This window comes from Pezoporus wallicus, unplaced genomic scaffold, assembly GCF_028554395.1.
Source record: "Pezoporus wallicus isolate ANWC-B61680 ecotype Strahan unplaced genomic scaffold, APGP_CSIRO_Pwel_v1 contig_8705, whole genome shotgun sequence".
In the NCBI taxonomy this organism is placed as follows: Eukaryota; Metazoa; Chordata; class Aves; order Psittaciformes; family Psittacidae; genus Pezoporus; species Pezoporus wallicus.
Window position 1 is genome coordinate 1967559 of NW_026638439.1, and position 19616 is coordinate 1987174.

The following is a 19616-nucleotide window of genomic DNA, read 5'->3' on the forward strand; positions in this document are numbered from 1 at the left end:
TTTCCAGAACTGGAGAGGCCTATAATGGTAATTGTGCAAAATCAGCTTATTAAAGTTCATGCACAACATCAGATCTCAGCTGGGTTTCTGTGCTCTGGTGGTGCTGTGCACCAGAAAAGTCCTTCAAGGATCTGCAGCACTGAAACAACAGAGCAGAAGCAGAAAGGGACTGATTTTGAACCTACATTAATAAGAGCTAGTGGACTAGCACTGCATTTGTACAGCATTCTCCATAGAGCATCCAGGATTTTTCTGATGCAGATTATTCTACATGACAAAGACCTGAATTTACATGAAAACAAGAACTTCAGTCATTCACTAAGTGTACAACAAAACATGAATTCAAAATCTCTCTTATAGGCAATCACCAGAAATTTCAGTACCGACATTAATAGAATGCATGTGTGCTAATTCCCACAATATTTACCAAAAGAAAACTCTTTTCTTCGTGGCTTGTAAGTCATATTGGACCCATTGGTCTGAGAATTGGTTCCAGCATCTGCTGTTTGTGGTTTATTAGGACCTGTAAAAAGGTGTTAAAGATATTCATGCAGAGAGCACAAGCAAGCCATCATATGAAAAGAACAACACATCAAACTTGGTTACTAGAGAAAACTGAATCAAGAGTAGAACAAACAACCCATCAAAAAGTTCTTATAGGATTGTATTTAAGCATCTGACACTACTGATCATGTCTGTCATTTCTCTGCTTAGGACTACATCAGTCCCACATCTCTGCCTGGAATGAAAGGCCCAAGCAAGCTGTCTAACTCCAACATTTTACATAACTATCATCTACCCAATTATTCAAAAATGAAAAATAAAACTGTGTTTGCCACATGAGGTTCATATGAGGTGTTAATTATGGGCTTTGAAAACTGAGAACAACAGAAAACATTAGAAGAACAGAAGAACATTAGAAGAATATTTAATGATACTTCTTCCATACCTTCATCAACAGTAACTTCAATCTCTGGAACAGCTGAGTTACCCGCAGGACTCTGTGATCCTTTTGAACAATTTGGACTCATTGCTGGAAATCAACATAATATAAGGTGTAATGTACAAACCCTCTAGAATGGAAATCCTGCACCAGTAATGAAAAAGCAGGTGGATTCTGCAAGCTCCAGCAGACTGAAGAATCACTTGTACCTGTACTAAGTACAGTCTGCATTGTAAATCCTGAACAACACAGAGGCACTCACATCCTTAAAAACGGAGCTTAGTACACTCAAAAAAGGCAGGTATCACACCTCAGCTTTCACTGACTAACTCAGAAGACTTCGTTGTGAAGGACAGCTTTGGAACTTTTTATTAACAAAACTGTTAACTTCTGAATCTTTTATGACAACTTCAAAGAGTTTCTTTTTTATTCTTTTCTTACAAAACTTCATTGTTATTTCCTTCAGTTCACAGCTGTAAATTACTTACGGTTTAGGCCATTAATAGCAAAATGAAAGTTGCTGAAATCAGGTAAATTCCATTTTCTGTACTGGAATAATCTCAGCTAAAAGTAGATTATATTTGTTTTGCATAACTTTCTCTGATAACAGCAGGTTTAGAGGCTACTATGCTAGGTCATCGTAAATGATGCCTTTTGTTTGCAACACCCCTATTTTTGAAAGACCTCTCAATCTGCTAAGGAAGAGGAAAATAAGTACTTGTGAATTGATGGCAGCAAATAATACTTAATTGTTTACCTTTAGTGTTTATTTTACTAGCCAGTCCTGGAGGCAAATAGGAGGTGACAAGCTCAGGCCTAAAAGTTGAACAGGACATGATCTAATCAATTACACACGCACAAAAAAACATACAGCCAAATGCTACACATTTCTGGGAATTCAGCTGAGCTCCAATTTATGTAACATCAGCTCTCTAAAATGGAATTCTGCTAGAAGCATGGGTGACTCTCCATCTATTACAAACCACAAAAGGTTTTATCACTTTTAAGCTACATTTTATACCCTGGAATGTTCTTCTGGACTTATTTAAAGGAAAAAAAAACAAAAGAAGGGAAAAAAGCCTCCAGAAACAAGACCATTTACTCGCCAGATCCTTCCGGCATGAATTGTGCAATTTATACATCTATATAAATTTATTAAAACAGTATATCCTTTCATGAGATAAATTACATGCAAAATGTTCTGTTTCATAGAAACAGAATTTAGGTAACATTTAAAGCCTAAAGCAAATCAAATAACTTCAAAATCAGGAGTAAAAATAACTGAATTACAAACATACTTTTTAACAACAAATTTGATTTTGCCACTCCCACGGACAATTCTTTGAAGGCGTGGAATTCCAAACCACGTGGGACTCCGGAAGGGGATTCCTTCTGGCAAGCCTTCAACGTACAAGTACTCAGAGTTTGATTCAAATACAGGATAGGGAACTTTCACTGCCTCTGAAAGCCCCAGAGCTTGGCCTGTAAATAGAGATTTGATGAGAGTTCACACATTCAAATGGGTGGTATTTCATCTCAAGTGATCTTACAGAAGCTCTGCTACTCAGATAATAAAAAACAAACCCAAGAGAAATATTTAATCAGATTTTCTATTATTTTCTGTAGAAAATCTGCAAATGGGGACTTAGTTCATCTTATTACAGGTAACACCTTAGCCTGCAGTGCCTAATATTTTCTTCTGAGAACTTTCTTAGGCCTAGGATGTTGTTATAAAGTCATTTATGTCAGTTACAGGGAAGAGTCAGTAAAAAATAGGCAAGAGGAGTCAAGATTTCCGTATCTGTCCTGGTACATTTCTGATGTTTAAATAAGTAAAATTTAAAACTCTTTTCACAGAAGAATTTTAAAATGCAGCAGAATTATGAAACAGTTCATTTAACATTTAACCTACCAAACTTCGTATTAAATATCTCTTCTACTTGCGCTCTTAGCTTTGCGATCCTGATATTCCAATCTTCTTTCACTGAAAACCAGATATATGTCAGAATATTACCAAGTTCTGATAAAGACATACATTCAAACACATTTCTTTTAACACAGTAACTTGTAAAACTATCAACACAATCACAGTCAACAAGGCCACACAATGAAGAATGATTATTAATGACAGCTTAAACGATACACGCAATTCCTTCTACATAATGGAAAAATCTGTTTAAATGTAGTTACGTATTTCAGTCATTGGCCCAAGCAGGAGAACTTGATCTTCAGAACCTTCAAACACAGGAAGAAATTATTCTAGTGGCTTTTACAGACTGGAATTAATTCATCATTGTGCATAATAACACTCTTTAGAATAAAAGATGAGGATTTAAGGAGTGCTCTGCTAAACATTTTGATTAGCATTAAAAAAAATAAAATCATCTTCACTCCTGTTTTCTATTGCAAATAAAAGCCAATTACAGGAGCACTAGCCAGAGAAGAAAGCAAAGAACACTAGCAGCGATAAAAAGCACTTCTTTTCTGACAAACAGCATCAGAGTTCATTACTTTTTTATCATAACCCACAAATAACAATTACCTGCTCCTGAGGTAGAACCAGAGTTGTGGAAAGCATGCATGAAGGAAGCTATACAGGATTTTTTTTTGTTTCCAAATCATATTTAGGACTAACAAATTACCTGACCTAGTTTATTTCTAGCTTCTAGGATTTTTCAAGGCAAGATGCATTAATAGTTTTTGCAATCTGTCCTACTCACGTGATAGATTTCACAGCTGCTTAACACCTGCACATGTGTTTATACTGTTCACATGTTGTGGTCTTACCAACAAAGGAATCAGACTGACTGATGTACCTTAAGAAATTAAACTGCTGTTCACACACTATCTATTGAGGGCACAGGATTATGACTTTGCAACAGAGTAATACCTCGATTTAAAAAAGGTCTAATATTCTTTAGCAACATGAAGTTTGCATCTTCAATAAGATCCTCAGCCGCTGCCTGGGAAAAATGGTTTTCACTGGGCTCTATCCCAAGAGAACGTTTGCTGTGTTTGCCTGGACCCTGGTAAGCTCTGTGGGCACTGGTAACACCAGGCTCACTGAGAAGTTAGTGAAAAATACAGTGAAATAAGGGTAAAAAAAGAAACATCATTCTGAACACACGAACAGTCTGAGTTTTAAGAATCATGATCCTTGTGCATCAGTTCTTTCAGAAAGAGGATTCTATTAGCTGCTTTTTTTACTGCTACCATTGACACATGCTGCTACTGATTCACTGTCAAATCTGGTGACAATCAGGATTTTGGCAACAAAACCAACCAACAAACCCCACAAAAAAACCACCCTAAACCAACTCCAATGCTGCCGTCTCCTTCTGCTCTACATCTGTGGCAAAAAGCCATCCATGCTCATAATGATCAATTTATTCTTTTCAGACCTCACGAAGAGCATGTCAGCACACTCACCACACTTCTTGAAAACTGTTACATTGATCCAAATGCGTTTCCCCACCAAACCCTTCCATTCCCACCTGGAGACAGCACCTGTCTTACCTGGGGTGTTTGACTTGGGCTGAATAACTTCAGTTGAAGAGACACTTAGAAGCTCTGGCCTGCAACCAGAAAACAAATAATCTGCCCGTTCTTGACATTAACTAAATACCATTACCTACCCTGAAAAGAATGGAAAAGTTTGTTTTTTTCTATTATGCATTTCACACTTGCGAACACTACAAAGATATTTTGGAAGACTTGCCCAAATTGCATATAGCCACTTTATAATGCAGAATATTTAATCTGCCTATTTGCCAACTAGAAACTGAATGCTTCATGACTTAATGAAGTCAACTGCTTGATGACACGAAGGAAGCTTTGCTGGGCCTCTTTGTTAAAATAAAAATCCAAACAACCAAAACAACACAACCCCAACCACAAACATGTTCATGCATTAAACCAAACACGTACCTCTTGATCACAAACTTTATTCTGTTGCTCGCTTGAATGATTTTTTCTAGGCGAGGGATTCCATACCAGGAAGGACTCCTAAAGGGGATGTTATCTGGCAGCCCTTGGACATAAAGGTCATTAGGATGGGCCTCAAATTTCTGGTACGGAACAGCTTTAGGCTCAGTACTCCCCAAGGCCTCGGCTGTTGAGAACAAAATACATCAATAACCGGACAGTTCAGCCATCAACCTTTACCAAAAGCTAGCTAAGCTACTGATTCTTCAGGCTGTTGTAATCGTTATCTCAGAACCAGGGACAATGTAGGATATCTAAACACAAGAGAGTCCAAATCTCAGCACATCAAACCCATAAGAATCTACCCTATTGTATCATGTTGCTATCGGGCAGGCCCAATGCTAACTGAAGATTACCGGGTTCCTCACTGGGGCATAAAGCCATAGTTTTATCTGAAGGTTTTAATCTATTATAGAGCATGACACAACATTTTATTCTAGCTCTTCTGAAGCTGACTATTTTTTTTTATATTGGAGAGAACATGAAAATTCACCCAGAAGTATTCTAATACTAATGGATATAAATAAGTAAATGGTTGTTTTATTCCCCATCAAAGGAAAAAGTAACCAAACAGGATGGAATTGAGAGCAATGAGAAGAGCTGTAAATACAAGACATACTTTTTTAAACGATGAATTTACCTGGTTGCATAAGCAGTAAAGAAATACATTGTTCTTCACTCAAGTGCCAGGATTGTAAATATTTGAAAACACTGATCAAAGGTCTCTTTCATGTAGATGGTCAAAGGAAATTAGGAAAGCAACCTTCAAGAAATACAAAGCCAGAAAAGAAAACAGCAATACTGAACTCACCAAACTTTTTACAGAAGAGTTGATCTACCGTCTTTCTCAGTTTGGTCATTCTGGCAAGCCACTCCTCTTTCACTGTATTTGAGAGTGACACAGAACAAAAAGAACATTCCCTATCATTTTGGTTGTACTTTCAGTCGTTCAGCTTATAGCATGCACAACCATCCTGCATTTCCCAATAACACAGAAAATACTATGCAGAAGAAGTATGGATTCAACCTGGAACTAGGAAAACCTAGCTTATACTTCTCCAGTCACTCCTGAACCAAATCATTACTGCTCGACTGGCTTTTCTTGGAGCCAGTATCAGCCTTCTCAGGGCATCAGAGCTGAGGCCATTTTATAAAATCTTCCTGACAAGCCTACTTCCCACAGGAATGCAAATGCAAATCATCTTCCTTCTGCCAACCAAACTACAGCTTCTGCACCCATCCCATTCCTCTCCTCAGGACACAGGCTAGTAGGGGCTATGGACAGAGCAGGACACTGGACATGGAGCCACAAGGAGCTGAGAACAGGGGCTGGTGCTCCATAGCTCTCTCCTGAGATGGTAGCAGACACAAGGAGCAGCAGAGCTACTGGGAAAGAGGGAATCCAAACAGGGAGAAAAGAAAACTGAGGGAAAGGAGGCTCAGACAGCTCCTGTCTTCTTATCCCTATGATAGGATCATAGTTTTCACAGATGTCCTCTCAGAAATAATGCAGGGGGCACACATGAATATACTATCATCACAAGCTAGTGAAGCAAGCAGCACAGAGTGACTCTTAAAATGTGCCATTAAAATGAGTTACCCCCCTTAGCTACAGGGGTTTTACGGGATACATAGTGTACCTGTTTTGTCTTCAGTATAACCGTATTAAATACAACAAAAACAGAGAAAAAGGCCAATTTTAAAACCTACGTAAGAGTACAGTTAGGTTTATGACTCAGTCATCAGCCTACCTACTATTTTTGTAGTCAAATTTGGTGCTTGAAGGAACAGCAAGTTATTAAGAGTCAGGACACTAGGTTAACTTAGACTGCAGGAAAAGTTTAATTCCTACACACGTTAAAGTGACACCCTCATGACATAATTCATATCTGTAATGTTCACTTTAAGTACAGTCTTTGATACACTTTTTACAACAGAAGACTATCAGTATATAACAGAATATAATGGTGCTGCAGTAGTGCAGATACTACCATTTATATGCTTGCATCCTTATCTGAACCAAGAATTTCTCTGGTGCTAGTAAAAACTCACAGTTCAACCAGGCTGAGGTTGCCACTTAGCATTTTGGGGTTGGGAGCAATTTGTCCGCTACCATTGGTTCAGGCACAGAAGCTTTCAACTCTTAGTTTAATTGGACAATTAAAAACCACCCTGAAGCCCAAGAGACAGTAGAATACAACTGAAGAAAAAAAACAAGTCCAGAAAAGTAATTTCCGAACTATTGCCCATACAAAGACACCATTATTTTAAAACTTGTGTTTTTTCTTTCTATATTGAACTTTTTTCTCTCAGCTTGAAGGGAAATGAGCTCATGGCCGCCACTGTAGAGCATGCATCTGCTGCAAAACTGGTTAGAATACATTTTCTTTGCAATGCTGTGTGAAAACGGAATAATAAAAAGTCCCATGATCCAAGCAAGTCAGATTCTACAATAATAAATATTACTGTAGCCACTATGTTCATTACTGAATTTCAGTTAAATCTAATTTTGGTAAGTACCTTATAAAGCAATTATTCCATCATACAGTTTTCTAGCCAGTAAAATCTATCAACTTTGCTTTTTCTCCATATCTCAGAGTAACACTTAGCTCATTGTTTTTGTTTCTGGCCAGCTGAATCAAATCATTTGATAACAGTGTTAGCAGCACTGGCTTGTACAGTCAGAGGAATATTGCTTTCACCTGGCAGCTAAAGGAGATGTAAAACAAGAGGAACTATTTGCAATGCGTTATTAGTAAAAATAAATGGTAGAAACTACTATAATGGTGACCACTACAGACACCACTATGAAGATGAGTAACAGGCAATCATACTGTACTTGCACAACTCACACATATCTCCTGCAACAGGTCTGTCCAATGGCGCATCTTGTGTTGAATTCAAAAGCTCATGCCTAAAAGATGAAAGATACATGCTTCAGCAGTGACATACACTTCGATAAACCAGTAGTTACAGCCTCAGGTTACCACTGAAGGATCACAAAACTGAAACAAAACAGGGGACATCAAGACCCCCAACATTAAATTCCAGTTAACACCAAAGTGTTCTAGAGCTGGTTGAAACCCTACTGACAAAAACATTTTTCATGCCCATTACCATATGCAGCTGAGTCACAACATTTCATGTTAACATGCAGATGACATTAAAACTATCTCTTAAGCCCGAGATGCACTTCATTAGAAACAAAGATCCAATCAAAAATTTAACCTTAAAAAATGAAAATCTCAAAGCAGACATTTCTGTTCCCCAAATATATTGAGTTTTACCTACATGAAAATCACAAAAATCTAAAAATTCTGACATTTCTCACTGAGCTGAACTGTTTTTTTTTGACAAGTAAGACAAAGGTAGATCTACTCTCATCTCTTCTGGTTATCTGTAGGCATTAGGATGACATATAGATGAATATACACATCTAAGTTCAAGAAGCTAGCATCTGTGCTAAATGCAGCAGGCAGAGACATAAACTTGACCACTGCAATCAGCACATTGCTATTCGCTTGAAAAACATTTGGCTACAGCACTGAACAACAGTAAAATGTCAGCTGTTAGTCACAGAAGCTCTATTTCAGCTGTAAATGAAGCTTCTGTGGTGTGAAACATCACATCTGTCTGAAGTGAAGCACAAAACTGTCAAAGGTAAATAACCACCCATGACCAAAGCTGCGGATCAGTCTGCCACAGTCATTTCCACAGTACTGGGTCTCAAAGTGCTCTGCAGCTCAGAGATCCAGCACTCAGCATCTACAGGTGTCGGCAGCTCTCCCTGCATATCCTGAATTCAGGCTCCATCCAGGCTCCCTTCCAATCCCACCTGCATTTGCAGAAAGTAATGTCGGGGTTCTTTTAGAAAAGACACCAAGGGAAGAAAGGAGGAAAAGCAGAAGAAAGGTGTCCAAAGCATCTCATGGCCTCACTATCAAGGCAGACAATACGCTGCCAGGCTTGCTATGGCAGGCTGTGGAGCCCTCAAGCAGTTTCTACATACATCTAAGGTCCCCTCCCTTCATGTACACTATCTAATCTACCTCCAGACACATAAGGATATGGATCCAAGTAAATCACAGGCCAATAGCTATTTTGTCCTCAAGCCAGCCATGGGACGTCCTATATGCAGATACAGCCATAGACACCTTGATACAGCATTCCAGCAAGAAAAAAATAAAGGCACAAGCTAAAATTTAGGCCAGGATCCTCGGATAGCATAGAACATCCCCAAGTCAATGGCTTTCAACAAGTATCAATGATTAAAATAGTACAAAGAGATCTGTTCATTACAAGAAGTCTGTACTATTGAAGAGACCTGTCTAGATCTCAGCCACCACTGAAGTTTGGAAGTTCTGGAAAACAAAATGAAGCAGAGTGGATTCAGCAGAAAACAATGAGTAATACAGGGACACAAATACAAAATTCCTTACTTTTTAATCACAAACCGGATCCGCTCCTTTGCTAGAAGTATCCTCTCAAGACGGGGAATGCCGTAGGTGGATGGCCGCCTGAAGGGAATTCCTTCTGGCAGCCCTTCCACGTATAAGTCTTCCACATGTGACTGGAAGAGTGGGTATGGGACGGACACAGGACCTTTTGCTTTTATAGCTTGTGCTTCAAGATAAAAGGAGAATAAAATCGTTAGACTGGCTCGTGGCTCTGCTCAAATTATCTGTTTGGTATCACTCTGAAAAACATTAAAACCAGCAACAGGCAACAACCCCCTCAACACATTCAAACATGCAAGCATTCACTGAAGGGGGCTGGTTTTGTTTTATAGCAAAATTACTCTAATTCACAGTAAACAAGCTGCAGACCTGCCTACATATGCAGATTGGCTTTTCCCTTTACCCTGTAAACATTTAATAACAGAGACTGCACCTGCTACAGCAAAGTTTAACAGTATTTTGGTTTTGTTTAACAGCACGTTTTGACAGATGAAGTTATCTGGACTTAATTATAAACCAAGCATGTTTCAGTTCATTAGTTCTGATTATGACTATTCATTACTACTACTGGGTTACAAGAGTCATTAATGCCTTGGAGGAGGGGCACACATGCCTTCTTTTGAGTGAATTCCTAAAGCTTTGGTATATTTTACAAAGCCAAAGAATCACTAATGAAATAAACAGTACACTTCTAAAGCACGGTCTTACTAATGAAATCTTTGAAGTAAATGAAAACAAGATTTACCCACAGCTGAAAAATAATTTCAGTGTATTTCTTCAGGTTATAAGGACTGTATTCATACCAACACACCTATAAAGCTGGCAAACAGAGACATCATGGCTTGCAAATACCAAGAGGACTGTTTTCTTTATGCTCACAGGGGTATGTTAATTCCGCAGGCCATACAACAAGAACTCTCTATTACCATCTGACTGGTCTGCAAAGTTTGGTACAATCTGGTTTGCTCCAGCAATTAGATGCAAGAAACTATTTGAAGAAAGAACAGCAAAGCTAAGGCCGATTTTAGAGTACAGTGATGTTGCGTCATTTCTGAAAGCAAAACTACCCACAGGGCACCTTTTCAAGCAGTTTAAGGAAATGTGAAAGCAGTCAGTGGTTCTGACAGTGGTATATACAAAATGCTTGTATTAACTCACAAATTCTTAAAAGCAGTAAGACGCTTTGGGTTTTAAAGGCATTTGAGTAACATGCTCTTTCAACCACTTGGAAGCAGAACAGTTCCTAGGCATGTTTATCACAAAACAGGGAAGCTTTGAAAATACTGCATGCATCTAAGTCTTATATTCTGATAACACTCTAAGAGGTCTGTGAGGACTCTAAGAACTGTGTTTCAACTAGACTGAGTTTCAGCTGCCAAATATAAGATGGCCAAAACTGGAGAGAGAATCCATACACACAGAGATGGACATGAACCTGAAGATGACTCTTTGCAAATAGACTGAAGAAACTCTGTTCAAACTAGCGTCAAAGGAGCTGCAGAACAATCACTGAAGGAGCTGTTGTGTATCGTGTATCGCACCAGTTCTTCATTAAATTACATTTTTTTTGCAGTCATATTCCTCTTCCAAGAAATGGGGGAAAAAAGCTACTTTCAGCCCTGGAGGCTTCTGTGTCAAGTGGCGAGAAGCATAACAAGTTCAGCAGACAAGCCTCAGATGGAAATGATAGTTGGTGAACCACAGCCACAGGAAAAAAGATCAAGGACATCTAAATCACTACACAACATCAAGTAAAAACAGCTTCAGAGTAACAAAAATCCTGTCTGTTTAAATAAGCGACTACGTTTCTACAAGTGAAAAATCAGACTATTTCTATTAAATCAGCAAATGTTTTAGCAAACTCTTCAGACAGCCTAAAAACATGATCAGCATTGCAATGAGGACTCTTAGATTTGTAACCTTACATGTTTTACAATAGAAATCCTCTTGAATATAGCTTTTATTTTTATAAATTAAGACATATATATCAGCCACACTAAAAAGTAATCCCATTTAGCATACATCTAAACACAAAACTAAATCTGTTTTCATACATGTCAGTTGCAACGGATGACAGTGACTGACACTGCTAGAACACTTTGGAGCTACAGAAGCAACCAAATCTGAGCAGCATTCTAGGAATGCTGGATATCCATAACTCATCTCAGTAAACGGGAAATTGCATGCCCATACAGACAGAAAGATTCTGATATGGAACTGGCTTGTGAATTAATGAAATTTTGCCATCCACAGGGAAAAGGGGGATAATTTAAGACCATATGGCCTGCTATGGAGAGTCAAGAATATCTCTGTATTCAACAGACTCCACAGGAGAGTTTTAGGCTGGTTATGTGCGAGCACCGAAACCCAAATTAAAGCAATTTACCCAGATGATGCTCCTTTCTAAAGCAATTAAAATACTGTGAATCAGATTCTAAACTGTTTTTACTTGGTGTGACTTGCTTTCAGTGGGCTGTTTACATATCAGACTCTAGTCACACCCAAAACATGTAGTAACTCCAAATCACAAGTTCCATTATGAAAGCAATTCCACTTTTCACAGAAGAGGAGCACCACTATTTGTTTTGAAAGTTTTGATGATACACCTTCAGGCTGTGATATGTGGGCACAAAATACATCTGGTGCAGCATCTAGAGACAAATTCCAAAGTCTAAGATGTGTGCTTGTTTTTCTCTCCAAGAACCATTAATATATGATGTTGCTTCACTGCAGATCAATCATAACCAGAGAGAAAAAGTCAATCAGTAGTAATCTCTCCCCAGAGCTGTTTTAAAAGATCATTTCACTTAAGAACTCGGTATAAATACAGAAACAAAAGGCAGCTCTCTTCAAATACGGGTGCCCAAGACATGAGCATGCTGGAGCTCCAGGAAACCCAGCACAACTGAAAGATAAAGTTTCTCACTTAGGTGCCAATTTTGAAATTGCTCTTCTCATTGAAAAAGCTTCTTTCCCCAGATTTAAGTCTTCTGATAATATTTAACCCTTTGGCGCTGTCAGCACTTGTGTGTTCCTGAACCAACAAGACACGTGATTTAGGTGGAAAAGGAGTAGAGGCAATTGCTTGGAAGGGAGTGTAACACATACCGTATTTTTTCTCAAACAGCTCTTCAACTTGCTTTCTCAACTCTGTAATTCGCGCATTCCATTTCTCTGCAGGGAAAAGAGGAGGACATGTCAGACTACAAACCAAACTGAGAATCTCCTGTAAAATGGATGTTACCGCCAACCGAAACACGCAGTGTGTTTTTACTACTCACTTGCACACAGGTGCCTGTGAGGGTGCTGAGGCTCTGGCTCAGTTTGCCCAGAGAAGCTGTGGCTGCCCTGTCTCTGGCAGTGTTCAAGGCCAGGGCTTGGAACAACCTGCTCTAGTGGAAAGTTGGAAGTGGGTGAGCTTCCAACCCAAACCATTCTGTGATTCTATGAGTATACTATAGGCTGTACTTTAAATTATATCGATACATTCAGAAAGAAAAATTATAGAATAAAATCTTTAATTCCTAAACCTGTGCAGATGATAAATCAAGTCTAAAAAAACCCCACAAACCAGGCTAAAATAACTTCCAAAAATGGTTTCTCTTTGAGAGCTCAGTCAGCAGCTATCCTTACCACTGGGGTAAAGTCATCTTGCAGCTGGTGATGATAATTATCTAAATCTGGGTGCTGAAAAGCCCAATTACTGAAGCTTGATAAAGCTTAGAGACAGTACACAGAGTTGTTTTAGCACAACTATGTATAACTATCTGGGTCAGGAGGCATCGTGCAATCCTCTACCTTAATCCAGTATTTCTCTAAGTCCTCATGTTGCAAAATATCCCCATAAATCCTATTTCTGAAAGCAGATACAGGCTGCAGAACAGAAGCTATCCAAATCCAATCGTGTGTTCCACGGAAAGCTGGATTAAACAGCAGAATTTTAACATCTAATTTTCTGCCTGCAACAGAGAGCACATGTTTTCAGAGCCTTTTGTACTATCTCAATGCTTTTAGGAAAGTGCACAACTCTTTTGTAGACGGTACCAGATGCTGGCTGGCCTTTGAAGAATGAGTTAATAAGCAAGTGTACTTACACCTTCTTTCTTACACCAAACACCTGAATCTAAGTAGCTACAGAGGTTAAAAAAATGACATGATCTAAGCTGTTACATTTCAGTTGTCAAAAATTTCTTATATCAGACAACACAGAGAATTGAATTTCAAGTCCGTATCGAAAGGGGTTTAAATATTCATTCTCAGACCAACCCAGACAACTTTGGTTTTCATGTTTAAGCTTATGTTTTTCTAATGTAATTTCATGGATATCATGAAACAGGACAGCATGCTTCAGATGTGGGCAAGAATAAGACCTTGGTTAGAGGGGAAAGGGTGTTTTGGCATACTGCCTTGCATTCACACATAAACTCTTCATTCTAATCACTTGGCATATCACCTACACCAATTAACCTGTTTATATTTTGAAGTAGCATCCTTGTGGATAAATCTACATAATTGCTTCTGCCACCCTTTTTGCTGCTATTTTGTAGTGCACAGCTTCTTAGATGATAAAAACAATTTGAGCTCAATATTCTCTATTCCTGTGTCATTTCTGTGACATTTCCCCCTCTGCAGATGTATAGCCAAATGAAGTTCTGACTGCAGTACAACCTCTGACAGCGCTTTCTGTTGACCAATGGATTTGAACATGGATTAGCATCAGCTTTCCAGTAAGAGTCTGGAAAATATGAGTCAGAATTTAGTGGCCTAAAGGGGAAACCCTGCTTTCCTCAGCAGAGCTGGTCAACACACATGGACAGCCCAGGGTCAAGGGTTTTGAAGGGCACTTGTGAAATACTAGATTGTAACCCAAAGTAAACTGTCTCAGAGTTGAGACACCTTCAGTTCATCAAACTCCAGGACAAACTCAGCAAACCATTTCCTCTCCCTTTCAATCAGTCACTGGAACAGGCTGCCTAGGGCAGTGGTGGAGTCACCATCCCTGGAAGTGTTCACAAACCATGTAGGTGAGGCCCTCAATGCTATGGGTTAGTGATGGCCTTGGCAGTGCTGGGGGAACAGCTGGACTCGATGATCTTAAAGGTCTTTTCCAACCTGGTTGATTCTGTGATTCTATGAAATGTCAGCCTGGTTTTCGTCAGAGGGAGCACTGCCAAAAGCATGTCATACCATATTACAAAGCAACCATGTAAAAGTTTATAAATAATATTGTTCTGAATAGCTGTTGCTGCAGTTTTAGGAGAAGCTGCTCCCACACAGCCTGCTCTCCCTCTGCTTGTTAGCATGCTCACAAGTGTTCCTACATGAGCCATTAAGTTGTCAAGGCTTCATTTTTCTCAATTACCAAACCCCACAATCACTGGCCAAATATTCCATGTGGCTCTTTTCAAGCTACTACTTCCATGCTGCTCTCCCTCTAATGGCAACACTACAGGGATTAAAAATCAAATACATCACAACACAGGCACGTTTATTTGGAATGGTGAATACACAGAAAAATGTTATTAAAAAAAACATAAACTGAATCACATTTTGATTAGCGCACTAGTTTGGGTTTTTTTTTAGCTACTTTTGTATTTCATGAGTAAATTGTCAAGGTAGACTACAGAGATATTTCAATATTCAGAGGGGTTATCAGGTAACTGGCATAATTTTGATCAAATTGTCAGCATTATTAACTCCTTGGATTCAGACCAATTACTGTAAAGACATTCTTTTGTGACACACTTTGTGTTCACATAGGAAAGTTGAAGACCTACCCAAAACTAAGCTGATACTCTGGTTTGGTAATCACTCTCTGCAAAGCAGTTCAGTTTTCCCACAAGCACCAAGATAACTGGTGGCTTCCTTCAATTCCTATATATACACACCTTCTCATACATGGGAACACCATCCCAATTAAATAACAATCCTGAAAACTTCCCCAGGCTGTCCACAGTCTCTTCAATTTACCCCGTTCTGTATTCCCTGGGGACATGCTCCGGTAACATTCACTGCAGTAGGGACAACTTGTACAGCACACATGAAAAGATGCTCAGGTACTATGCACATTCCTATTACCATCGATATACCCCACAGTACTGTGGGGAAATAAAATGGAAAACATACGGCAATTCTAAGCATGGTGCAGCTGGCAAAACCTGTGTTCAATGGTGTGTCAAAATAGGGAAAAACTATGCACGCTTTCCATCACTGTCACAGTGAGACAGCAGCTAAGGGGACTTTTTTTCCCACTAAAATGGTATCACACAACAGGTTGGGTGGAGAAGTGATTCAGAGCAGCCCTATGGAAAAGGACTTGGGTGTGTCGGTCAATGAGAAACTGAACACGACTTCAGTGTGTGCTCACAGCCCAGAAACCACCCGTGTGCTGGGCTGCATCAAAAGCAGAGTGACCAGCAGGTCAAATGAAGCGATCCTGCCCTTCCATTTTGCTCTCATGAGACCCCACCTGGAGTACTGTGTGCAGTTCTGGTGTTTTCAATGTAAGAAGAACATGGAGCTGCTCGAGCAAGTCCAGAGGAAGCCATGAGGATGATCGAGAGCTGGAGCACTTCCTGTACAAAGACAGGCTGAGAAAGTCAGGGCTGTTCAGCCTGGAGAAAAGAAGGCTGCGTGGAGACTTCCGAGCAGCTCCAGGTATCTGAAGGGGGCTAAGGATGCTGGAGGGGAACTCTTCATCACGGACTGGAGTGATAGGGGTGTAAGGGTAACAGGTTCAAACTTAAACAGGGGAAGGTCAGGTTAGACACAAGGAAGAAGTTCTTTACTGTGGGGGTGGTGAGGCACTGGCACACGTTGCCCTAAGAAGTGGTGAATGCTCCATCCCTGGCAGTGTTCAAGGCCAGGTTGGACAGACCTTTGGACAACATGGTCTAGGGTGATGTGTCCTGCCCATGGCAGGGGGGTTGGAACTAGATAATCTTAAGGCCCTTTCCAACCCAAAACATTCTATGATTCTAAGATTCTACAACTGCAAGACACAACAAAGTGTCTGAGCTTTCAATAGCATGTCTAAGAAAGCAAAAACCATCGCCAGAAGAGATTTTTACTGACAAAGTCAGTTCCTTCCAGCAAAGATATTTTTAACCTTAAATAGTTGGGTCAGAAATATTTTGGAAATTCTTTCCAAAGATGATGAATTTCTATCAAGTATCTCACCAGACACTTTTCATTCTTCCCCTGGGTTACAATAATTTAGTTTTCCACTTTGTTCTCCTGTTTCCACAAAACAAAGAGCACTGCACATTTTTCAGTTTCTCGGGCCACATGGGGTACCTGATCTCTGACTCAATCAAGACATACAGGAAGTGTCTCCAACCCAAAGCTAGTGAACATCTGGATCTCATCAATGTTATGTAAATACCACAAGTCCTTATCAGATGAGATAGCTTTGTATCTCAAGCATCTTTACCTTCCTTTTTAGTCCTCTGGGTGCATTTGCCTTTGTCATTTTACAGCTATTCATGATAGAATTATACACCTTCTTTCTCCTGTCCAATTATCCAACACTAGACTTTATTAGACAAAGGTGTGGGGTCTTACAAAATGTCCAAACAGCAACACTGCAACTACCAACAGATGCTCTTTTTTTACTTTACAGTAAATGAAGTTTGCTACTCCACAGCTTCTCAAATTCATTTTGTTTTACCCAGAACTTGCAACACCACTATGAAATACCACTTTCTGCAGGTGAACTCCAAGAGTGATGAAGGGCAATAACCTCAATACAATTTAGGAAGCCCAGGATGTCTGAAAATCCTGGGAGCTACAAACAACTGTGATCTGACAGCACAGCAGGTGGCTAAGAGCAAAGTTTTCCTGGAAAAAAGCCCAGAGAGATTATCTACCACATGAATTCAGAAGGAACAGGGAGTAGGTAAATTGAGAGATGTTCTTTAACTGCAGCCTTAACACTGCAAGCTCAACTCAAATTTTTATCATCTTAATAATTATCTTTGCTCTCCATATCTCTTTGCTCTCCACTGTTTATTCCTTCAAGCTGGCTTGCCAAGCTTAGATGCTGTTTTCTACTAAGGGAAAAGAGTCTTGCAAAAGCTTCTGCAGTATTGACTGCTCGATCTTCTCTACTAATGTTGCCATTATGTTTCCCTGACCCAACCAAAACTGGTCTTGCAAAAGCTTCTGCAGTATTAACTGCTCGATCTTCTCTACTAATGTTGCCATTATGTTTCCCTGACCCAACCAAAACTGGCTAATGCTACATGTGGAATTGCCTATTACAAGTAATGATCTTTAGATAATAGAGCTCTGAACAATGTTTTATTCATTTTCAGTGGAATTAGTGTGAAATAACATGTTTCACACAAAACAGATGTCAGAAAAGGTTCCATGGGGACTTTTCCAATTGAAGTCAAATCCCAGCATTCCTAATAAACATCTCAAACACTGTGCCAAAGGACATATCCTTGATTGCGCAGAACCTTGAGGAAGTACATAGATTCATGGGCTATCTGCCCAGAAACCAAACCATGAAACAAAGGAGAGGTATACAGTGCAACAAATCCCATGGGAATTGTCTTTAACCAGAATAACTACAGCATGTGGATGCATTTCTGCAGTGAGAACTTTACAAAAGCTAACATGAAAGAACATTACCAGAAAGACTCCAACTTTGTGTGTCCACAGGCATCAAGGCAGGCTACTCACTATACCAGTCATTTGGTTACCTTCCCAAATCTGGCTCCCTCAGCACATCTTGTTCACAGCATGTATTAAAGAGCAGCTAGACAGGTTCCTGACCTCTGGTGTGTCTTGATTCAGTGCACTAGTGAATTCAGTCTTATCTTTTTGTTCAAAAAATCAGCAAACAAAATTACTTATTTTTATTTTATTAAAATACTTGCAGTGCCTATTTAGATGGTTACTTTGAATCATGAGAAACAACAGAGATAGCCTAGGATGATGATGATACTGCTGCAATACATCCGAGAAGAGCCTTGGGGTCTTCAATGAGTATTGGCACTGATGTGTCACACTTCTGCAGTATGAAATTACTTAATAACTTCTTATAAAATAAAAGGGACAAAATAATCTTTAATTCTTATCTTACCAAAATTGAACTCTTTCACTTTTCTTCTCCCAGTACTGGCAGCTTCATTAGGTGACTCAGTGTTCTTTGGTCTCTTGTTAGGGGGCAAGTAGTCATCATCATCTTAAAGAAACATAAAAATATCTTTGCTTTAATGTTCAGAGAAGTCACATGCAAGGTTGGAACTGCTTTGAATTTCGGAGTTCTAATGCAAGCATTGAACTGTACTTTATCAGGGCATCAACTTTGCAATGAATTACTCATCTTAATAATTTCAGAAAGCTATTGGCCTAGTAGGAACAACTTGATTAAGAGAGCCAGCACAAAGCATGGAATAGCAAAAAGGAAAGCTGCTTCTGTACATCCCAGGGAAGACAATATGGTGTTCTGAAACACCACTGGACATCTCATGATCATAAAATGACTACACAACAGCAAAAGACATTAGAAAATAAAGTATGTAGACACCGACTACATTTTTTTACCTAGTTGGAAGTATCCTTCCATTAACAGGTCCTGACAGTAGCCAAGTTTTATCTTGAAGAGCTCAAATACGTTAAAATGTTTCAATCCAATGTAAAAAACTGACTGAGATAATTGAAATTTATTTAATGCATCAGCCCTACCTCAATCACATACAGACAGAGGGGGGGAACTGCAAACCCCAGGTATTTTTCAGTGAGCTGCTACTTAGCCAGTCACTTCCCAATCCAAAACACGATCTTCCCTACCAGTTAATGAGTTTTTAAGGCTGTCCAATTACCTATACCTGCAACCTTAGAGAAAGGAAATGGTTAAAGCAGATAAATTAATTTCACATACAGAATAACATCTGTCCAGGTCATAAGGTATAGTTTGCTTAGAACAAGTAATATTACATATTGACATCTCTCACACCTATGCGGTTGTACCATATTCTGTTATTATTATATCATATTCTTCTCAGAGCATTTTTACTTTTGTGGTAAAAGCCTTTACATACACACAGCAGTTAATGACTGTTCTCTTATCACCTTTTCTATGGAGAGTAAAATAATTAAAGAATTATTTTACTGCTGGATTATAAAAGGGTGAAATGAATGCCAAAGTGTCAACTTTGTCCTTGAATGCATTGCCTAATTTCTAAATTGCTAATTTGCTGGTCTTAATCTTACCCAGTCCA

The 19616-nt window shown here is 39.2% G+C and overlaps 1 protein-coding gene across 1 annotated transcript in view; it reads right to left on the minus strand.

Moving 5' to 3' along the window:
• GTF2I (general transcription factor IIi) overlaps positions 1 to 19616 on the minus strand; it is a 78582-nt gene that overhangs the window by 12087 nt on the left and 46879 nt on the right. Inside the window, exons 13-24 of the mRNA XM_057410705.1 lie at positions 18476 to 18577; positions 12493 to 12558; positions 9367 to 9550; positions 7780 to 7841; positions 5739 to 5810; positions 4871 to 5054; positions 4460 to 4518; positions 2856 to 2927; positions 2242 to 2425; positions 1701 to 1759; positions 950 to 1033; positions 428 to 523 (exon numbers count right to left, since the gene is read on the minus strand). Coding sequence (XP_057266688.1) covers positions 428 to 523; positions 950 to 1033; positions 1701 to 1759; positions 2242 to 2425; positions 2856 to 2927; positions 4460 to 4518; positions 4871 to 5054; positions 5739 to 5810; positions 7780 to 7841; positions 9367 to 9550; positions 12493 to 12558; positions 18476 to 18577 — 1224 coding nt within the window. The remainder of the gene's footprint in view (positions 1 to 427; positions 524 to 949; positions 1034 to 1700; positions 1760 to 2241; positions 2426 to 2855; positions 2928 to 4459; positions 4519 to 4870; positions 5055 to 5738; positions 5811 to 7779; positions 7842 to 9366; positions 9551 to 12492; positions 12559 to 18475; positions 18578 to 19616) is intronic.